The 17,067-nt window shown below is 46.4% G+C and overlaps 1 protein-coding gene across 17 annotated transcripts; it reads right to left on the bottom strand.

Moving 5' to 3' along the window:
• Positions 1-877: 877 nt before the first annotated feature.
• Positions 878-8,120, bottom strand: LOC141548475 (uncharacterized). 17 transcript variants are annotated; one of them, XM_074277371.1, is made up of 8 exons: positions 7,992-8,120; positions 5,102-5,834; positions 4,862-4,919; positions 4,299-4,374; positions 3,494-3,549; positions 3,275-3,370; positions 1,412-1,532; positions 1,103-1,261 (listed from the first exon to the last, which is right to left on the bottom strand). In XM_074277371.1, exons 2-8 carry the CDS (start codon positions 5,813-5,815, stop codon positions 1,243-1,245), a joined length of 1,140 nt encoding a protein of 379 aa, XP_074133472.1. In that variant the 5' UTR covers positions 5,816-5,834; positions 7,992-8,120; the 3' UTR covers positions 1,103-1,242. The 17 variants fall into 17 exon arrangements, 16 of the variants coding, with proteins under 16 accessions (XP_074133482.1, XP_074133469.1, XP_074133470.1 ...); XM_074277375.1 differs by having other exon boundaries at positions 4,883-4,919; XM_074277373.1 differs by lacking the exon at positions 7,992-8,120 and adding an exon at positions 7,228-7,494.
• Positions 8,121-17,067: the final 8,947 nt, after the last annotated feature.

Here is a 17,067-nt window from a genome sequence, read left to right as displayed (position 1 = left end):
GCTCACAGTCCAGAGGGCCTCCGGCCGGGGAGGGGGACACCCTCCCCCCACCCCGAGGGCTCCGGGGTGCCCTCTCCCCCCCAATGCTGACTGGCAGGGCTAAAGAAGGAAGCCCCCCCCCTAATGCTTAGCCTCAGGGTCAGGGGTCAGACCCTGGTGGACCCCGACTCGATGGAGCAGAAGGAAATGGGGGGGAGGGGGAAGGGGAGGGAGCATCCTCCGTGGCCTAGGGGAGGGGGCCGGTCTCCCCCTTCTCGCTTCCTCGGGGAACCAGGCCCGTTGAAATCTTGGGGATGGGGCCCCAGCAGGGCCCCCCAAGGGGGAAGCGGCCCAGAGACCCGCAGGCACCCCGCCTCTGAGCTCCAGGCCCCGTCTGGCCCACACCGTCCTTCAGAGTCGGCCCCACAGCACTCTTTGTGAACGAGGCAATGACAAAGAAAAGGCAGGGAAGCCTCGGGCCCAGGATGAGCCTGCCTCTTTGCCCTGTGCCTCGGTTTGTTCTTCTGACAAATGGGGTTATTTCAGACTATGAATTCCCCAAGGTCCCTCCCGGCTCTAACCGTTTCTGAGAACAGAAGCCGATGTGCTGGGGCTGGGCCCTGGGACCCTGCCGGGAGGGAGGCACCTCCCAGGCCGCTCTTCCCCCAAAGCCAGGGGCGGGGGTCCAGGGCTAGGACGTGTGGGGGGCGCACGTGTGTGAGGGAGGCCCCAGAATCCTAGGCTCCGAGGCCCCGGAGTCTAACCCCAGGCTAAAACCCCATGGGGTCCCCTCTGTCTGGGAAGAAGGCAGGTGCTACACCCCCCGGGGTCGTCTTCTGGTCCCTGCCCCCCAATTCACGCAGGAACGCCCCTCCCCCAAATGAAGGAGGATCACAGATGGATCAACAAACGTTTATTAACTCTCTTCCACAAACCTCCGCCAAGGTGGCCGCCCTCCTGGGAGCCCGGCCTGGCTCCCGAGGGTCAGTCTCAAGGCGGGAGGGAGGAGCCCATAACGGACACAAGATAACTGGGGAGACGGCGGAGACAAGGGGGGGGACAGATCTCAGAGACGGGCAGAGGCAGGAGCGAAGGGGTGAGGGGTGGCAGGTCCCAGCCTTGCGGCGCCCCGACAACTCCAGGTCCTCCCGAGGTGGCGAGGATTCAAAAACTGGGGAACAGGGCCTCCGAGCAGGGGCCCCGCCCTCAAGAGGCTGCAAGTTCCTACTGCTGGCCAGGCGTCCTCCAGCCAGAGGCTCTGACCTAGCAGATCAACCCGGGCCTGGGGGGAGAAGAGGGCCCTGAGTGTCTCCCCGCAGCGCCCGGCGCCTGCCTCCCCCCTCCGGGCCTCCCTCTTCCAAGAAGCCATTCCCCATGTGCCCGCTGCGCCCCAGGCAGGGCCCACCCCGGCACCGTGCCATTCGTGCTTTACAGTTTGCATTCACTCCTCGTTCCATCTCCTCCAGCACATGAGCTCACTGAGGCAGGGCCGCTTCGCTTCTGGCTGCTGCTCTTCACGGAGACCAAGGCCCATGGTACCCACCCGGAGCTTGCTGTGGCATCCAAATGAGGGGAGCTGGGTGGTTAGTAGGCTTGCTCTCTGCGCTCTGCCACTAACCGCTGCACCTTTTCCCACTCTGGGACTGAGCTCTCCCCCGGCCCCCTTCTCCTCTCTAGAACAAGGGTTCCCCAAATCCCTTCCGGCTTTGACAGGCCGCCTTTCCCTCGAATATTTCCCAGCACCTGCTGTGTAGGAAGACTTTAGCCCGGCCTACATTTGATGGGGCCAGAGGCCTGGACAAAGTGAGCGCACGTGGCTTATCTGAAGGAAGAGACTAGAGTGGTGGCGGCCCACCGAGGCCCGGCAGCAACTTGAGGAAAGCGTCTCTTTTCCTCTCTTTATCCTAAGCGGCGGCAGCCTCCCCAACCTGTGTCTCCGTAACACCAGGAAGCCGTCCCCGATGGGCCTCCCCGCGGCAGCCTCCCCAACCTGTGTCTCCGTAACACCAGGAAGCCGTCCCCGATGGGCCTCCCCCGCGCCCACCGGTTTTCCAAGCAATTATTGTATTGACCGGCCTCATTCCCTGTCTGCCTTAGGAGCTGGGAAAAGGATACTAAGAGAAATGAAGGGAAGGAAATAGGCCTCATTCTTGGCCTCTGAAATCACTGCACACACTGGCCCCAAACCTGCCTGTTCTCCCTCTTCCTCTTTCATTCTTTCTCTCATCTTCCTTTCCCCCTCTCTTTCTCTCTCCCTCCCTCGCTGGCTTTTGTCTCTCATTTTCCTTTCTCCCTGCTGTCTGTCTTCCTCCCTCCCTGGCTTTTCCCTTACTCTTTCATTCTTTCTCTCATCTTCCTTTCTCCCTGTCTCCTTCCCTGTTTTCTCTCTCGTTTTCCTTTCTCCCTGTCTGTCTCCCTCCTTCTGTTTTCTCCCATATTCTTTCTTTCAGTCTGTGTCATTTTCCTTTCTCCCTCCGTCTTCTTCCTTCTCTGGCTCTGGCTCACTTCCTCCTTCTGCCTTATTTCACAATATTTCCATCCAGACCAGCCCCCTGTGTCCAGGCCCGGGGGACAAGGGTGTGGTGCCAGCCAAGCCGGGGAAGGCTTCTGGGTGTCTTCCTGATCCCTAAGCACGCCCCGATTTTCTGAAGCCCGCTCTGCCTCCCTGACCCGAGCTTTTCCTCGTCATCCACACAGAGAGAGAAGACTTTCTTCCTCAGTTTGTTTTTTTTCTCCTGGCTTTGGGTACAGTGGGGTGACTCTGGCTGGAAGCTTGGCTCCATTACCCTGCTGTCAGAAATTGGGGGGGGGGCCGGTGCTCAGAGTCCCTAATGCTCCCAGGCTCAGTGAGAGAGTTGCTTTTGTCGTAGGCTGTGACGTCCCATCCCGAGAAGCGGGTGGGGGAGGGACTGTGGACCGAAGCTGTCAGCTTCCTCTCTCCCTAAGTTGGAAGGGGCCAAGTGAGCAAGCAAGGCCGAGTGAGGCCCCCTGCCCCTGCCCCGGGTCCTTCCCTAGTTGCTCGCGCTCCCCAGGATGCGCGTTTGCCCAAGAGCTGCTTGGTGCTATTGTTCCTGGGCCAGCCCCCGGATCTGTACCGCTAGCATCCAGGGGTTCTTGCCGCCCAGTATCGAGTCTCTGTGCTCGTTACTTGGGCTAGAGATTTAGGATACTTTGATTCTAACCGGGCTTGTAGCTCTGTGCCTCAGTTTCTCCATTGGAAGGAGGGGCTAATCTCCGAGGCTCTTTCCAGCTCAGTCTCTCGTTGTCCCTGACCCAGATGAAGGAAAAGTCTTACCTGCTTGGGGACGTGTGGGAACGAGGCCTTCAGTTCCCGGTGGAGGCTCTTCCTTTGTATTTTCTTCTGCTGTAGGTCCTGGAGCGGGAGACTTGCCTGCGAAGGAGGGGCAGCGGTGAAGCAGGGGTTTCCGGGGCCCCTCCACAGCCCCCGGCGTGGGCAAGGAGGCCGGGAGATCTCTGCAGACCCCCGGCCCCCTGCTCTCTCCTGCCCACTCACCTGGAGCTTGGGACTCCTCTCTCCCTCCACTGGCAAATGTCTCTGGCTCAGACAGGCTACAAGGTGGAGAGGGGTAGACAAAGGCCTCCTCTGCTTCTGGAGGAGTGCAGACTAGGTGCTAGGGGGTGAGGGAGGGGGCCGCACATATGGGACGCCACAAGAGTCTGCGGAGTGCAGCCAGAGAGGCAGCAGAAGTGGCTGTGCCGACAACAGCGGGGGACGGACGCGGACACGAACACGCGCACAGACACAAGAGGCAAGGACTGAAAAGAGCTTCCAGGGTGGCAAATGCCGGGGCAAAGGAGGAAACGGAGGCTTCAAGAGAAGGGACTTGCCTGGGGTCACACGAGTGCACACAAGCAAACACATCTGAACCCAGAGGCACCTTCCCTAGGCTAGGGGGGAGAGGAACCCCGATGCTAGCTGGGAAATACAGGCAATCTGTGTTCAGAGCACGGCCAAGAAAGGCAGAGATGAGGCCAGTTAGAGGAAGGGGGATTCGGAGGAGGAGAGAGCTCTAAAGAGAAGGGACTTTCTAAGGTCACACAGCTAGGATTCGAAGGATGGAAAGAAGGCCAAGGATGAGAGGAGCAGAGATGTTGAGCCGGAAAGGGTCCCCAAGATTATCGTCTTCTTTGAAAGAGGGGAAACGGAGCTCCGGGGAGCTCAGAGAACAGTTGTGACAAAGCCGGGCTTTGAACTGAGATCTTCTCCAAGCAGAACTTGGGTTTGTCATTGAGAGATGAAGGAAAGAGCAGATGAGGAAGGCACCTGGTGGGTGGGGAGAAGGGTTCGGTAGTCTCACCTCTCCAGCTGCTCCCCAAGTGGGCTCGGGGTCTCTCCAGGCTTCTGGCTACTGGTGTCCCTGAGGCCGTGGCTCTCTGTGGGGGGGAGGGCAGGGATGGGGCTCAATGGGAGAGGGGGTGGGCCCCAGGGGAAGTGGTCCTCCATCTCCCCCCAGAAGGCCGGGGGTCCCCGGGGAAAACTGCCCATCCACGTGCCCAGGTCTGGCAGCCCCTGGGGAACGGCGAGGCTGGAATTCCAGTCCTCATAAGGAAACGGCCTCCTTTTGGCGTAGGGGGGACGGAGTTGTTTATACCACCCAGGGGAGCAGTGAACAGTGAGTCAGTTTTTGCCTGTAGAGGTGGAGATGGAGGGACACACACACACACACACACACACACTCACTCTCTCTCTCTCTCTCTCTCTCTCTCTCTCTCTCTCTCTCTCTCTCTCACACACACACACACACACACACACTCTCTCTCTCTCTCTCACACACACACACACACACACACACACACACACACACACACACACACACACACACACACACACACTCTCTCTCTCTCACTCACACTCACTCACCCCTCTCTTGAGCAGCCTTACCACGTGTTTGCCCCAGGGTGCTGGCTCCTTCTGGGACCTGTGGAGTAGATACTTCCTGAAGTCAAGGAAGGACAGAACAAGGGAGACAGGGCAGAGAGAAATGGGGGGGGGGGGAGCAGCAAAGGGATCATCTTCTCCTAAATCCCAAGAGCAGAAGGGAGGGGGGCAGGGCACCCGGTTGTTTTAGGGCTGGGGAAGGGCCTGCACAGGGCCACTCACCGAGCCTTTCAGCTCCAGATTCGGGCACTTGTCTCTTCTTTGGCAGATGCTAGGAGGACTAGAGGCTGGTGGGCCTTCCCGAGCTTTAGCAGCAGCTTCCTTTCCTCTGGGGCCCTTTCCTGTTTTCCGAACAGGAGCCCCAAATGGATGTCGGCCTCCCTTCTCACCTGGCTTGACTTCCTCAGCGGCCTGGCCCAGGGCGGCCCCCCTCTCTTGAGCTCGGACATGGGGCTCCCCCTGACTGCCCCGGGGCACCGAGGGCTGAGGGCGGGCTGCGGCCGCCAGATTTGCCGAGGTTCCCGCGGCAGGTTCCGGGCTGCCCCGTCTGGCGGCCATCGCGGCCGCGGCCCTGGCCCTGGCCCTGGCTCTGGCCCTGGATTTGGCCTTGGCCTTGGCCTTGGCCTCCAGCTGATCCAGGTGGAGCTGGAGCCTGCACTGTAATTCTAGGCCGAGCGCCATGGCTTGGATAGCCTCGTTCTCCTCATCCTCCTCCGCCGATCCAGGAATGCTCACAGCGTCCTCCTGCAGCCAGTAGCCCCCCCCTTCGGCCCCTCCATAGCCCCACACTTTCAGTTCTTGGGGAACATCTTCCTCGGAGGTATCAGCTTCGGACTCCCCCTGCGGGGGGGTTGGGGCGGGCTGCTTTTCAAGGATGGAATCAGTTGGCTCATTTGCTGCCTTTGCTTCTTCTTGCTTCTTGGTGCCCTCCTCCATTTTTCCTCACAGTCGCTTCCTGGAGGATCAGATGGGGAGGAAGAAATAAGCATTTATATGGTGCCCGCCATGTGCCCGGAGGCAGTTAGAGGGTGCCAAAGTGGATAGGGCACCAGACCTAGAGTCAGAAAAAGCCTCCTCTCCCTGACTTCTGGTCCGGCCTCAGCCACTTCCTAGCTGTGTGATCCTGAGCAAGTCACTTCACCCTGATTGCCTCAGCATCCTCCTCTGCAAAAGGAGCTGGAGAGGGAAAAACTCCATCATCTGACAAGAAAACCCCCCACGTTCACAAAGACTCAGACAGGTGAAATGACTGAACGACGACTGTGTGTGAAGGAATGTCGGCTAGCCGTTGTTAGCTTCGTTTTACAGTTGAAGAAACTGAGTCAGGCCAGGTGAAGCGTCTTGCCTAGGATCACGTAGCGAGGAATATCCGAGGCCTCGTTTGGCTTGAGGCCCTTCTGACTCCCGGCCCAGGGCTTCACTAGCCGTCTCCACTCAGAGAGGGCCGTGTACTTCTCCCAGTCCCAGCCCAAAGCCCTGTTCCCAAGAGAGCACAGAGGCTGCTTAATGTCCACTGGCCTTTCTTCACCATCTCTGGAACCTAAACTGAACTGCCTTTTATTGAGGTCCCCTTGCGTTGCCGGGAGAATCCTGGCTTTTTTCCCATCCCTCTCTGTCACCCCAGTGCAGAGTACTGGGTTTAGTAGCAATGGGGGACTGCTAGGCCGGGCCGGGCCCAAGCATTCAGAGAGAGCTTGGACCAAGGGGTTTTGCACATTTTCTCCCTTCCTACACGGCGCCATGCTTGAGGCCAGGGGTGTCTTTTGCCTCTCTGTCTGTCCTCAGCACTTGGCATAGGGCCTAGCATACAGTAGGAACTTAATAAATGCCTGCCGCCTGCCTGGCATGAGGGGGGGGGGGGGGCCAGGGACCGCTTGTTTCTCTTGAGCAGAGCCACTGCTTGGGGGAAGGGGGCAGAGCCAAGCCCGTGGGCCCGTGGTTTGGGGTGGGAGGCTGCTGGGAGGCAGGGGTTTGGGGGAGAAGAACAGAGTGTCCCGCAGCTCCCCCGCTCCACTAACCACAGGCCCAGGTGCTGCTGCTGCTGCTACTGGGCCTAGGCAAGGGCAGGCAGGCTGAAGGGGAGGGAAGGGAGGGAGGGGAGGGAGAGGAGAAGGGGAGAGGAGGGATAGTGGGAGGGGGAATCACGTGATGGAGGGGATGGAGGAAAGGGGGGATTTGAGGGAGGAGGGGAGGGAGAGTGGGAGAGAAAGAAACCTTTAGGGCGCCCTTTATGGGGCCTCCTTTCCGTCGTGCTGGAGCCACAAGGGGCCCTAAAGGTCAAGGGGAAACCAGATTCGGGCGAGGGCCCCTGTCCCCCTCGCAGGCCCTGGCATGCCAGCTGCGCCCACCTGGGGGCTCCGGCCTGGCTCCCAGCACGTGGCCGGGCGACCGAGGAGGCCTGGCGGGCCGGCGATGGCGGTGGGGCAGCCGCTTCCGGGTTCGTGGTCGGGCACCGGCTTATCCTGGGGAGGAGGGACCACACGGAGCTGCCCACCCGGCCGTCCCGACCCCCACTTCTGCAGGTGCCCAACAGTCGGGCGCACGCCCCTCCCTCACAGCCCAGCCAGGCCTCACGCTCCAGCAGGCGGCCGCCTGGTAACACGCTCTCAGCCAATAGCTAGCCGGTTGAGGCCAAGAGCTATTGGCCATTTTCGGCCGGGCCAATCAGCACGCCTCACCCATCTCGGCCAATCGCAGCTAGGCTTTGCGATAGTTGCTAGGCTCATTTATGCCCTAGGGTGACGTCACCGCCCTCATGCAAGCTTTCTAGCGTCCTTTCTAGGGGGCGGGAGCGGTGGGGGAAGGGAGATTGGGAATGGAAGGGATGGAAAAAGGGATCCAGTATTTTCCGTAGCAGCCTTTGCGCTAGGGGGTGGGGTGAGGGACCTCAAAAAAGAAAACAAAACGAAAACGGAGCACGGCCGGGAACGTGGAGGGGCTGTGGGCGGCCCCCCCATAGCCGCCTTCCCCTCCCCCCGCTCCCCACGCCTAGATTAGAACAGACGCAGAAGCAGCCTGACGGATTCCCCCCCCCCCCCACCCCCCGGGAAAGCGAGAAGGGCCTCATTTTGCAAAAGGGGAAACTGAGGCCCAGCTAGGTTAAATGACTTACCTAAGATCACCCAGATGGCAGAGAGAGAGGCTCCAAATTCAGGTCTTTTCCTTGTGGTGCAACAGACAAGACGATCGAGTGCAGCGGTAATAGTTACACAGAGAAGGTTCGAGGGAGAGGGAACGACGGTGACGGAGAGAATGCGTCGGCGACGGCGGCGACGACTAGAAAGGGACCCAACGTGATAAGGGAAACGTTGGGCTCTGATAAGGCGTGAGGGGGAGGGAAGCGAGAAAGAGCGTCGCCTGTGGCCGCGGCTGGCAATGCCAGTTTTCTGCGCTGGGAGAGGGGCTGAGCCTCCCCGTGGGCCTCCCGCTCTCCGACTCCACTCTCCTCCTTTGCCCCCCCCCAAAAAAAAGCACAGCGAGAAGCCAGGCGTGGGGCCAGGCTGGCAGGGGTCCCCAAACACGGCGGGGTACATGCCTCCCGGATTCAGGGGGGTGCCCTGTTCCGCCTCCATCAATAAGCATTGATTAAACGTCTACTGTTCACCAAGCAGAGTGCTGAGTTAAAAGTCAAAGCCGGGGTGCCCGCTCCCGAACGTAAATCACTGCCAGGCAACGCAGACACGCTCCACGGAGCTGGGGGGGCGGGTGGTGGTGCTGGAGTCCGCCTGTAAAAGGGGAATTTGAATTGCATCTCTGAGGCAGACCGGGACTTGATAGTGAGAAACTGACACGGGGGGGGGGGGGGAGGGGGGGAACGTCCTGGGCAAATGTCCCACAGAAAGCATTCGGCTCGGAGGGGAGCCCCGGGATCACTGGAGTGCCAGTCCTCGGGGGTGGGGGGGCAGGGCATGTTCCGGCCCCCCTTCATGTCATCTCTCTCTGGCTCTATATGTCTCTTTTCTCTCTCTCTTTCTCTCTCTATATAGATGTCCTTTTGTCTCTCTCTCTCTCTCTTTCTATATATCTGTTTCTGTCTTTCTGCCTCTATATATCTGTCTGATTTTGTCTCTCTCTCTCTCTCTCTCTCTCTCTCTCTCTCTCTCTCTCTCTCTCTCTCTCTATATATATATATATATATATATATATATATATATATATATACACACATACATACACACACATATGTCTTTTTCTGTCTCTGTCTATATATCGGTCTGTGTCACTTTTCTCTCTATATGTTTTTTTTTTTTCTATCTATCTATCTACACACACCTTTTCCGCTCTCTTCTGTCTATATATCTATCTGCCTGTGTCTCTTTTCTCTCTTTATATGTCTTTTTGTCTTAATGTATAAATATATCTATATCTATATATCTCTTTCTCTGTCTGTCTATATATGTGTCTGTCTGTGTCTTTTTTTTCTCTCTTTACATATGTCTTTTTGTCTTTATATATAAATATATATGTATGTATATCTTTTTCTCTGTCTCTGTCTATATATGTGTCTGTCTGTGTCTCTTTTATCTCTCTTTATATATGTCTTTTTGTCTTTATATAGGTATATTTTGTTTTTATATATGTTTATTTTGTCTCTCTCTCTGTCTACATATCTGCCTGTCTTTTTCTCTTTTCTCTCTCTCTCTCTGTCTACTTGTCTTTATACACACACACACACACACACACACACACACACACACACACACACACATATATATATATATATGTTTTTTCGTCTTTATATATATACATACGTACATCTTTTACTCTGTCTCTTTCTGTCTGTCTAAATATCTGCTTTTTTTTCTCTCTTTACATATATGTCTTTTTGTCTTTATATATAAATATATATGTATGTATATCTTTTTCTCTGTCTCTGTCTATATATGTGTCTGTCTGTGTCTCTTTTATCTCTCTTTATGTTCTTTTTGTCTTTATATAGGTATATTTTGTTTTTATATATGTGTATTTTGTCTCTCTCTCTCTCTCTATACATCTTTTCCTCTGTCTCTTTTTTGTCTGTCTATATATCTGTCTGTCTCTTTTCTCTCTCTTTATATATGTCTTTTTGTCTTTATATAGGTATATTTTGTTTTTATATATGTTTATTTTGTCTCTCTCTCTCTCTACACATCTTTTCCTCTGTCTCTTTTTTCTCTGTCTATATATCTGTCTGTCTCTTTTCTCTCTCTTTATATATGTCTTTTTGTCTTTATATAGGTATATTTTGTCTTTATATATATATGTATATATGTACATCTTTTCCTCTGTCTCTTTCTGTTTGTCATACATCTGTCTTTGTCTCTTTTCTCTCTATATATGTCTTTTTGTCTTTATATATATCTACATATATCTTTTTCTTTCTCTGCTGTCTATATATGTTTGTTTGTGTCTCTTTTCTCTCTATATATATGTCCTTTTGTCTTTCTCTTTCTATATATCTGTCTCTGTCTTTCTGCCTCTATATATCTGTCTGACTTTCTCTGTCTCTATATATCTGTCTCTCTTGCTCTCTTTCTCTACATATCATTTTGTCTCTCTCTCTCTCTCTCTCTCTCTATATATATATATATATATATATATATGTATATATATATACTTACATTTTTCTCTTTCTGGTGTCTATACATTTGTCTGTGTCTCTTTTCTCTCTCTTAATATATGTCTTTTTGTCTTTATATAGGTACATTTTGTCTTTATATATGTTTATTTTGTCTTTATATATATATATATATATATATATATATATATATGTACATCTTTTTCTCTTTCTCTTTCTGTCTGTCTGTATATCTGTGTGTGTCTCTTTTGTCTCTCTATATGTCTTGTTTTCTCTATATATGTATATATATGTATGTATGTACATCTTTTTCTCTGTGTATATATGTGTCTATCTGTGTCTCTTTTCTCTCTCTTTATATATGTCTTTTTGTCTTTATATAGGTATGTTTTGTCTTTATATGTGTTTATTTTGTCTTTATATACATATATATATATACACATCTTTTTCTCTTTCTCTTTCTATCTACATATCTGTGTGTATCTATTTTTTCTATCTCTATATATGTCTTGTTGTCTTTATATATATATGTGTGTGTGTGTGTGTGTGTGTGTGTATGTACATCTTTTTCTCTGTCTCTGTCTATATATGTGTCTCCTGTGTCTCTTTTCTCTCTCTTTATATGTCTTTTTGTCTTTATATATATATATATATATATGTATATTCCCCCCCCCCCGTCTGTCTATTTATCTTTCTGTCTGTGTCTCTTTTCCCTCTCTCTCTCTATGTCTTTATATATACATGTATATCTTTTTTCTTTGCCTCTTTCTGCTGTATATATACATATATATATGTCTGTCTCTCTGCTTTCTCTCTGTGTATATATTTATATATATGTATGTCCTTTTGTCTTTCTCTTTCTACATATCTGTCTCTGTCTTTCTGATTCTATATATCTGTCTCGCTCTCTTTCTCTACACATGAATCTCTCATTATATACATACATACATACATACATACATACATACATATATCTTTGTCTCTGTCTATATATTTATCTGTGTCACTTTTCTCTTTATATATATATATGGTTTTTGTCTTTATATATATATACATATGTACATTTACTCTGTCTCTTTCTGTCTGTCTAAATATCTGCTTGTCTGTGTCTCTTTTTTTCTCTCTTTACATATATGTCTTTTTGTCTTCATATATAAATATATATGTATGTATATCTTTTTCTCTGTCTCTGTCTATATATGTGTCTGTCTGTGTCTCTTTTATCTCTCTTTATGTCTTTTTGTCTTTATATAGGTATATTTTGTTTTTATATATGTTTATTTTGTCTCTCTCTCTCTATCTACACATCTTTTCCTCTGTCTCTTTTTTGTCTGTCTATATATCTGTGATTGTCTCTTTTCTCTCTCTCTATGTCTTTTTGTCTATACATATATATATTTTTTCCCTGTCTTTTTCTGTACTTGTATATATGTCTGTCTGTGTCTCTTTTCTCTATTTATGAATGTCTTTTTGTCTTTATATATACCTATATCATTTTTATGTCTCTTTCTGTCTGTCTATATATCTGTCTGTGTGTGTCTCTTTTTTCTCTCTCTCTCTCTGTATATATATATATATATATATATATATATATATATATATATATATATATATATATATATGTCTTGTTGTCTTTATATATATACATGTACTTTTTTTTCTGTCTCTGCTGTCTATATATGTGTCCATCTGTGTCTCTTTTCTCTCTCTATATATATGTCTTTTTGTCGTTATATAGATATTTTCTCTGTCAATATATCTGTCTGTCTGTGTCTCTTTTCTCTCTCTCTCTCTATATATATATGTCTTGTTGTCTTTATATATATATATATATATATCTACATCTTTTTCTCTGTTTCTGTCTGTCTTTCTATATATCTATCTGTGTCTCTTTCCTCTCTCTCTCTGTCATTTTGTTTATATATATATCTCCTTTTCTTCTGTCTCTGTCTATATATGTTTGTGTCTCTTTTCTCTCCATATATGTCTTTTTGTATACACACACATCTTTTTTCTCTGTCTGTTTGTCTATGTATATATCTGTGTGTGCCACTTTTCTTTCTATATATATATATATATATATATATATATATATATATGTCTTTTTATCTTTATATATATACACACAACTTTTTCTGTCTCTTTCTATTTGTCTATATATCTGTCTGCCTGTGTTTCTTTTCTCTCTATATAGATGTCTTTTTGTCTTTATATATATATATATATATATATATATATATATATATCTTTTTCTCTGTCTCTGTCTATATATCTATCTGTGTGTCTCTTTTCCCTCTCTAAATATATGCCATTTTGTTTATATATATATATATATATATATCTTTTTCTCTTTCTCTGTCTATATATGTCTATCTTTATCTCTTTTCTCTCTCTATATATATATGTATTTTTGTCTTTATATATTATATCTTTTTCTCTGTCTCTTTCTGCTGCATATATATATATATATATATATCTGTCTCTCTGTTTTTTCTCTCTCTATATATGTCCTTTTGTCTTTCTCTTTCTTTCTATATATCTGTCTCTGTATTTATGCTTCTATATATCTGTCTCTATTACTCTCTTTTTCTCTACATATCAATTTCTCTTTATATGTATCTATATCTTTTTCTCTGTTTCTTTCTGCCTGTCTATATATCTGTCTCTCTTTGTCTCTTTTCTGTGTCTTTCTGTATGTCTTTTTGTCTTTCCCTGTCTCTCTTTCTATCTCTCTGACTTTCTATATATCTGTCTTGCTGCCTCTTTCTCTGTACATATCAATCTCTGTATATATATCTTTTTCTTTATCTCTTTCTGTCTGCCTATATATGTCAGTCTGTGTCTCTTTTCTTTCTCTCTCTATGTCTTTTTGTCTTTCTCTGTCTCTCTTTCTATATATGTCTCTTTCTTTCTCTCTCTCTCTGTCTTATTTTCTTTTCTTTCTATATGTCTCTCCTCTCTTTCTACATATCGATCTCTCTTTATATATATCTTTTTTCTCTGTCTCTGTTTGTCTATATATCTGTGTTTCTTTTCTCTCTATATAGATATGTCTTTTTGTCTTTATATATATCTATATCTTTTTCTGTCTGTCTATATATATATATCTGTCTGTGTCTCTTTTCTCTGTCTCTATATATGTCTTTTTGTCTTTCTCTGTCACTCTTTCTGTATATCTGTCTGTCTTTCTCTTTCTATATATCTGTCTGACTTTATCTCTCTCTTTCTCTATATATCTGTCTCTCTTGCTCTCTTTCCCTCTACATACTGATCTCTCTCTATATATATATCTCTCTTTTTTCTCTGCCTCTTTCTGTTTGTCTATATATCTGTCTGTCTGTGTCTTTTTTTTCTCTGTCTCTCTGTATGTCTTTTTGTCTTTCTCTGTCTCTCTATATTTCTGTTTCTTTCTCTCTCTCTCTCTCTCTCTCTCTCTCTCTCTCTCTCTCTCTCTCTATATATATATATATATATATATATCCGTTTTACTTTCTTTCTCTATCTCTCTCTCTCTCGCTGTATCTTTCTCTCTACATATGGATCTCTCTCTGTATTCCTCTCATTTTCTCTCTCTTTCTCTTTCTCTATCTTTCTATATATCTGTCAATCTTTCTCTCTGTCTCTCTCTTTCTCTCTCTCTGTCTCTCTATATATTTGTCTCTTTCTCTCTGTCTCTGTCTCTCTGTCTCTGCCTCCGCCTATCTCTGTGTGTGTGTGTGTTTGTGTGTGTGTGTGTGTGTGTGTGTGTGTCTGTCTGTCTGTCTCTTTGTGCCTCTTTCTTACACACACACTTTCTAGGCTCTGAGCCTAGCCTATCTGAGGTGCTCAGGATGAAATTTCCAGGGGTGGGTGGGGAGGACAGTGTGGAGAAGAATAGATCCCTGCTTTAGGGAAAGCTGTTTAGTCTAACAATGGTACCTTGATACTACAACCACAACCACCCTGTCTCAGACTCAGAGAAATCCTTGCCCGTCTTCAGGAAAGTCCCAGAAAGAAAGACTTTAGAGGAGAGAGGCAGGCTTAGGAGAGCCTGAATTAAAACAGGCCAAAGAGAAGGGTATTTCCCCTGTATCAGGGAAGGATTGCATGTCAACCTCTTGCCAGGGTGACTCAGATTTCCTGGGTCTGTGGTAGGCACACTAACCCAGACATTGTGTACCTCACCAGGTGCCCACAGTCTTTCCCCCAAAACATGTCAACAAGCTAGGAAATCAGAGGCTTTAGAAAAATGAACAGAGACAGGCAGCCACCCCTGATGTTACAGGGAGGGGTTTCCCTGGGCTCTAAACTCCCCCTGCCTACCATCTGCCAAGTTTAGGGCAGGGAAAATACCCAAATACATTTATTTGGGGAAAGGAGAGAGGGAAGAGAAAAATTGTTCACATTTACAAAGGCTTTACAGTTTGCAAACATTTTACAAATATTTTCATCTCATTTTTGCAATGAGATAAGTGCTATTATTATCCCCACATAACAGATGAAGAAACTGAGGCACAAAAATGGCAGCTTTGGGATTACATAGCTAGTAGGTATTTAAAGTGGGATTCTAACCCACCTTCCTACCTCCAACTCCAGTACTCTCCCACATGGTACACTGCCTGTGAATGTTTGAAAGTCCTGAGCCACTCTTGCCGACATTATAAAGAAAGTAAAATTTCTTTTCTCATCCCCTCTTTTCTCTTTCCTTGGTCGCCACCAACTGTGCATTAGCTTCCTTCTTTTTTTCCCTTTTTTTCTTTAAATTTATTTGGATTTATTTTTTTTAAATTTTATTTTAATTTGATTAATTTAATTCTCTCCCTCACCCATCCATTGAGAAGACATGTGCATTTTACCTTTGAAGTCATGCAAAACACATATTTGTATTAGCCACATTAAAAAAAAGCAATAATAATAAAGGGAAAACATGCTTCAATCGGCACTCAAAATCCATCAGCTCTCTCTCTGGAGCTCAATACTGTTTTTCATACAGTACTTTGGAATTGTTTTAGATTATTGTATTGATCAGAGTAGTTAGGTCTCTCACAGTTGCTCATCATACAATATTACTATTACTGTGTACAAATTCTAAAACTGCTCACTTCACTTTACATCAGTTAATATAGATTTTTCTGAAACCATCCTCATCATTTTTACAGCACAATAGTAAACCCATCACAATCATATTCCTCCTTTGATGGGCACCCCCTTAATTTCCATTTTCTTTACCACCACAAAAAGAGCTGCAATAAACATTTTTGTATATATGGGTCCTTTCCCCCTTTATTTGGTCTCTTCAGGGTACAGTCTAATGGTTTTAATGATTCAAAGCATAGCACAGTTTTATAGTCCTTTGGGCATAGTTCCAAATCATTTTCCAAAATGATTGGAGCAGTTCACAACTCTACTAAGAGTATATCAGTGTACCTGTTTTTCAATATTCCCTGTAGCACATATCATTTTCCTTTTCTGTCATGGTAGTCATTGTGATGGGCATGAAATGGTGTTGTTTTTAATTTATACTTCTCCAGTTTTTAATGATTTAGGGCATTTTTTCATATATTGATCGAAAACTTTGATTTCTCCTTTTGAAAACTGCCTGTTCATATCTTTTGATCATTTATCAATTGGGGGAATGGCTCTTATTATTATTATTATTTTTTTTTTTTTACAAATTTGGCTGTTCTTTATATATTTGACAAATGAGGCCTTTATCAGAGAAATTTGCTATAAGAATTTCCTCCCCATTCCCCACTTTCCTTTTAATTTTAGGTGCATTGGTTTTGTTTGTGCAAAATCTTTTTCATTTCATGTAATCAAAATTATCCATGTCAACAGATCTTCTACCAGAAGGAAGAGATCAGTGCAGAAGATTGGTATGAGATAGTATGGTGGTTTTATGGATTATAAGAAAAGAACTGATTGGCCATTAGCCAAAATCCTTACTTAACAGTGATAGTTTTCTAATGCGTTGGAACCTGAATCTGAAATAAAATTATTGTTAAAGAAAAAAAAATCATCCATTTTTACCTCCTGTGATCCTCCCTATCTCTTGTTTGGCCATTAATTCTTCCCTTATCTATAGATCTGACAGGTAATTTCTTTCATGTTATTCTAATTTACTAAATGTCACCTTTATGTCTAAATCATATACCTATTTGGACCTTATCTTGGTATACAATATGAGATATTGGTCTGTGTGCTTAATTTCTGCCAGCCTGCTTTCCAATTTTCCCAGAAGTTTTTGGGAGTTCTTGTGCATGAAAGCTAAGATCTTTGGATTTATCAAATACTAGATTATTATGGTCATTTGCTCCTATGTGTTGTGTACCTAATATATTTCAATAACCCACCACTCTATTTCTTAGCACACTATCAGATTGTTTTGATGATTGCTGCTTTGCAGTATAGTTTGGAATCTGGAATAAGAATGGGCAGCAAGGAAATAAAACTCTGAAGACAATATGATGGCATACTTAAAGAACCCTAGAGAATCACCAAAAAAAAACTAGTAAGTTTTTTTTTTTAATAGAAGTGGGTATTATATTTTGTCAAAAGCTTTTTCTGTATCTATTGAGATAATAATGATTTGTATTGATTTTGTTATTTATATGGTCAATTGTGCTGATAGTTTTCCTAATATCGAACCATC

The sequence above is a fragment of the Sminthopsis crassicaudata genome, chromosome X, assembly GCF_048593235.1.
Source record: "Sminthopsis crassicaudata isolate SCR6 chromosome X, ASM4859323v1, whole genome shotgun sequence".
NCBI lineage: Eukaryota > Metazoa > Chordata > Mammalia > Dasyuromorphia > Dasyuridae > Sminthopsis > Sminthopsis crassicaudata.
This window is presented reverse-complemented; position numbering and strand designations above follow the sequence as displayed.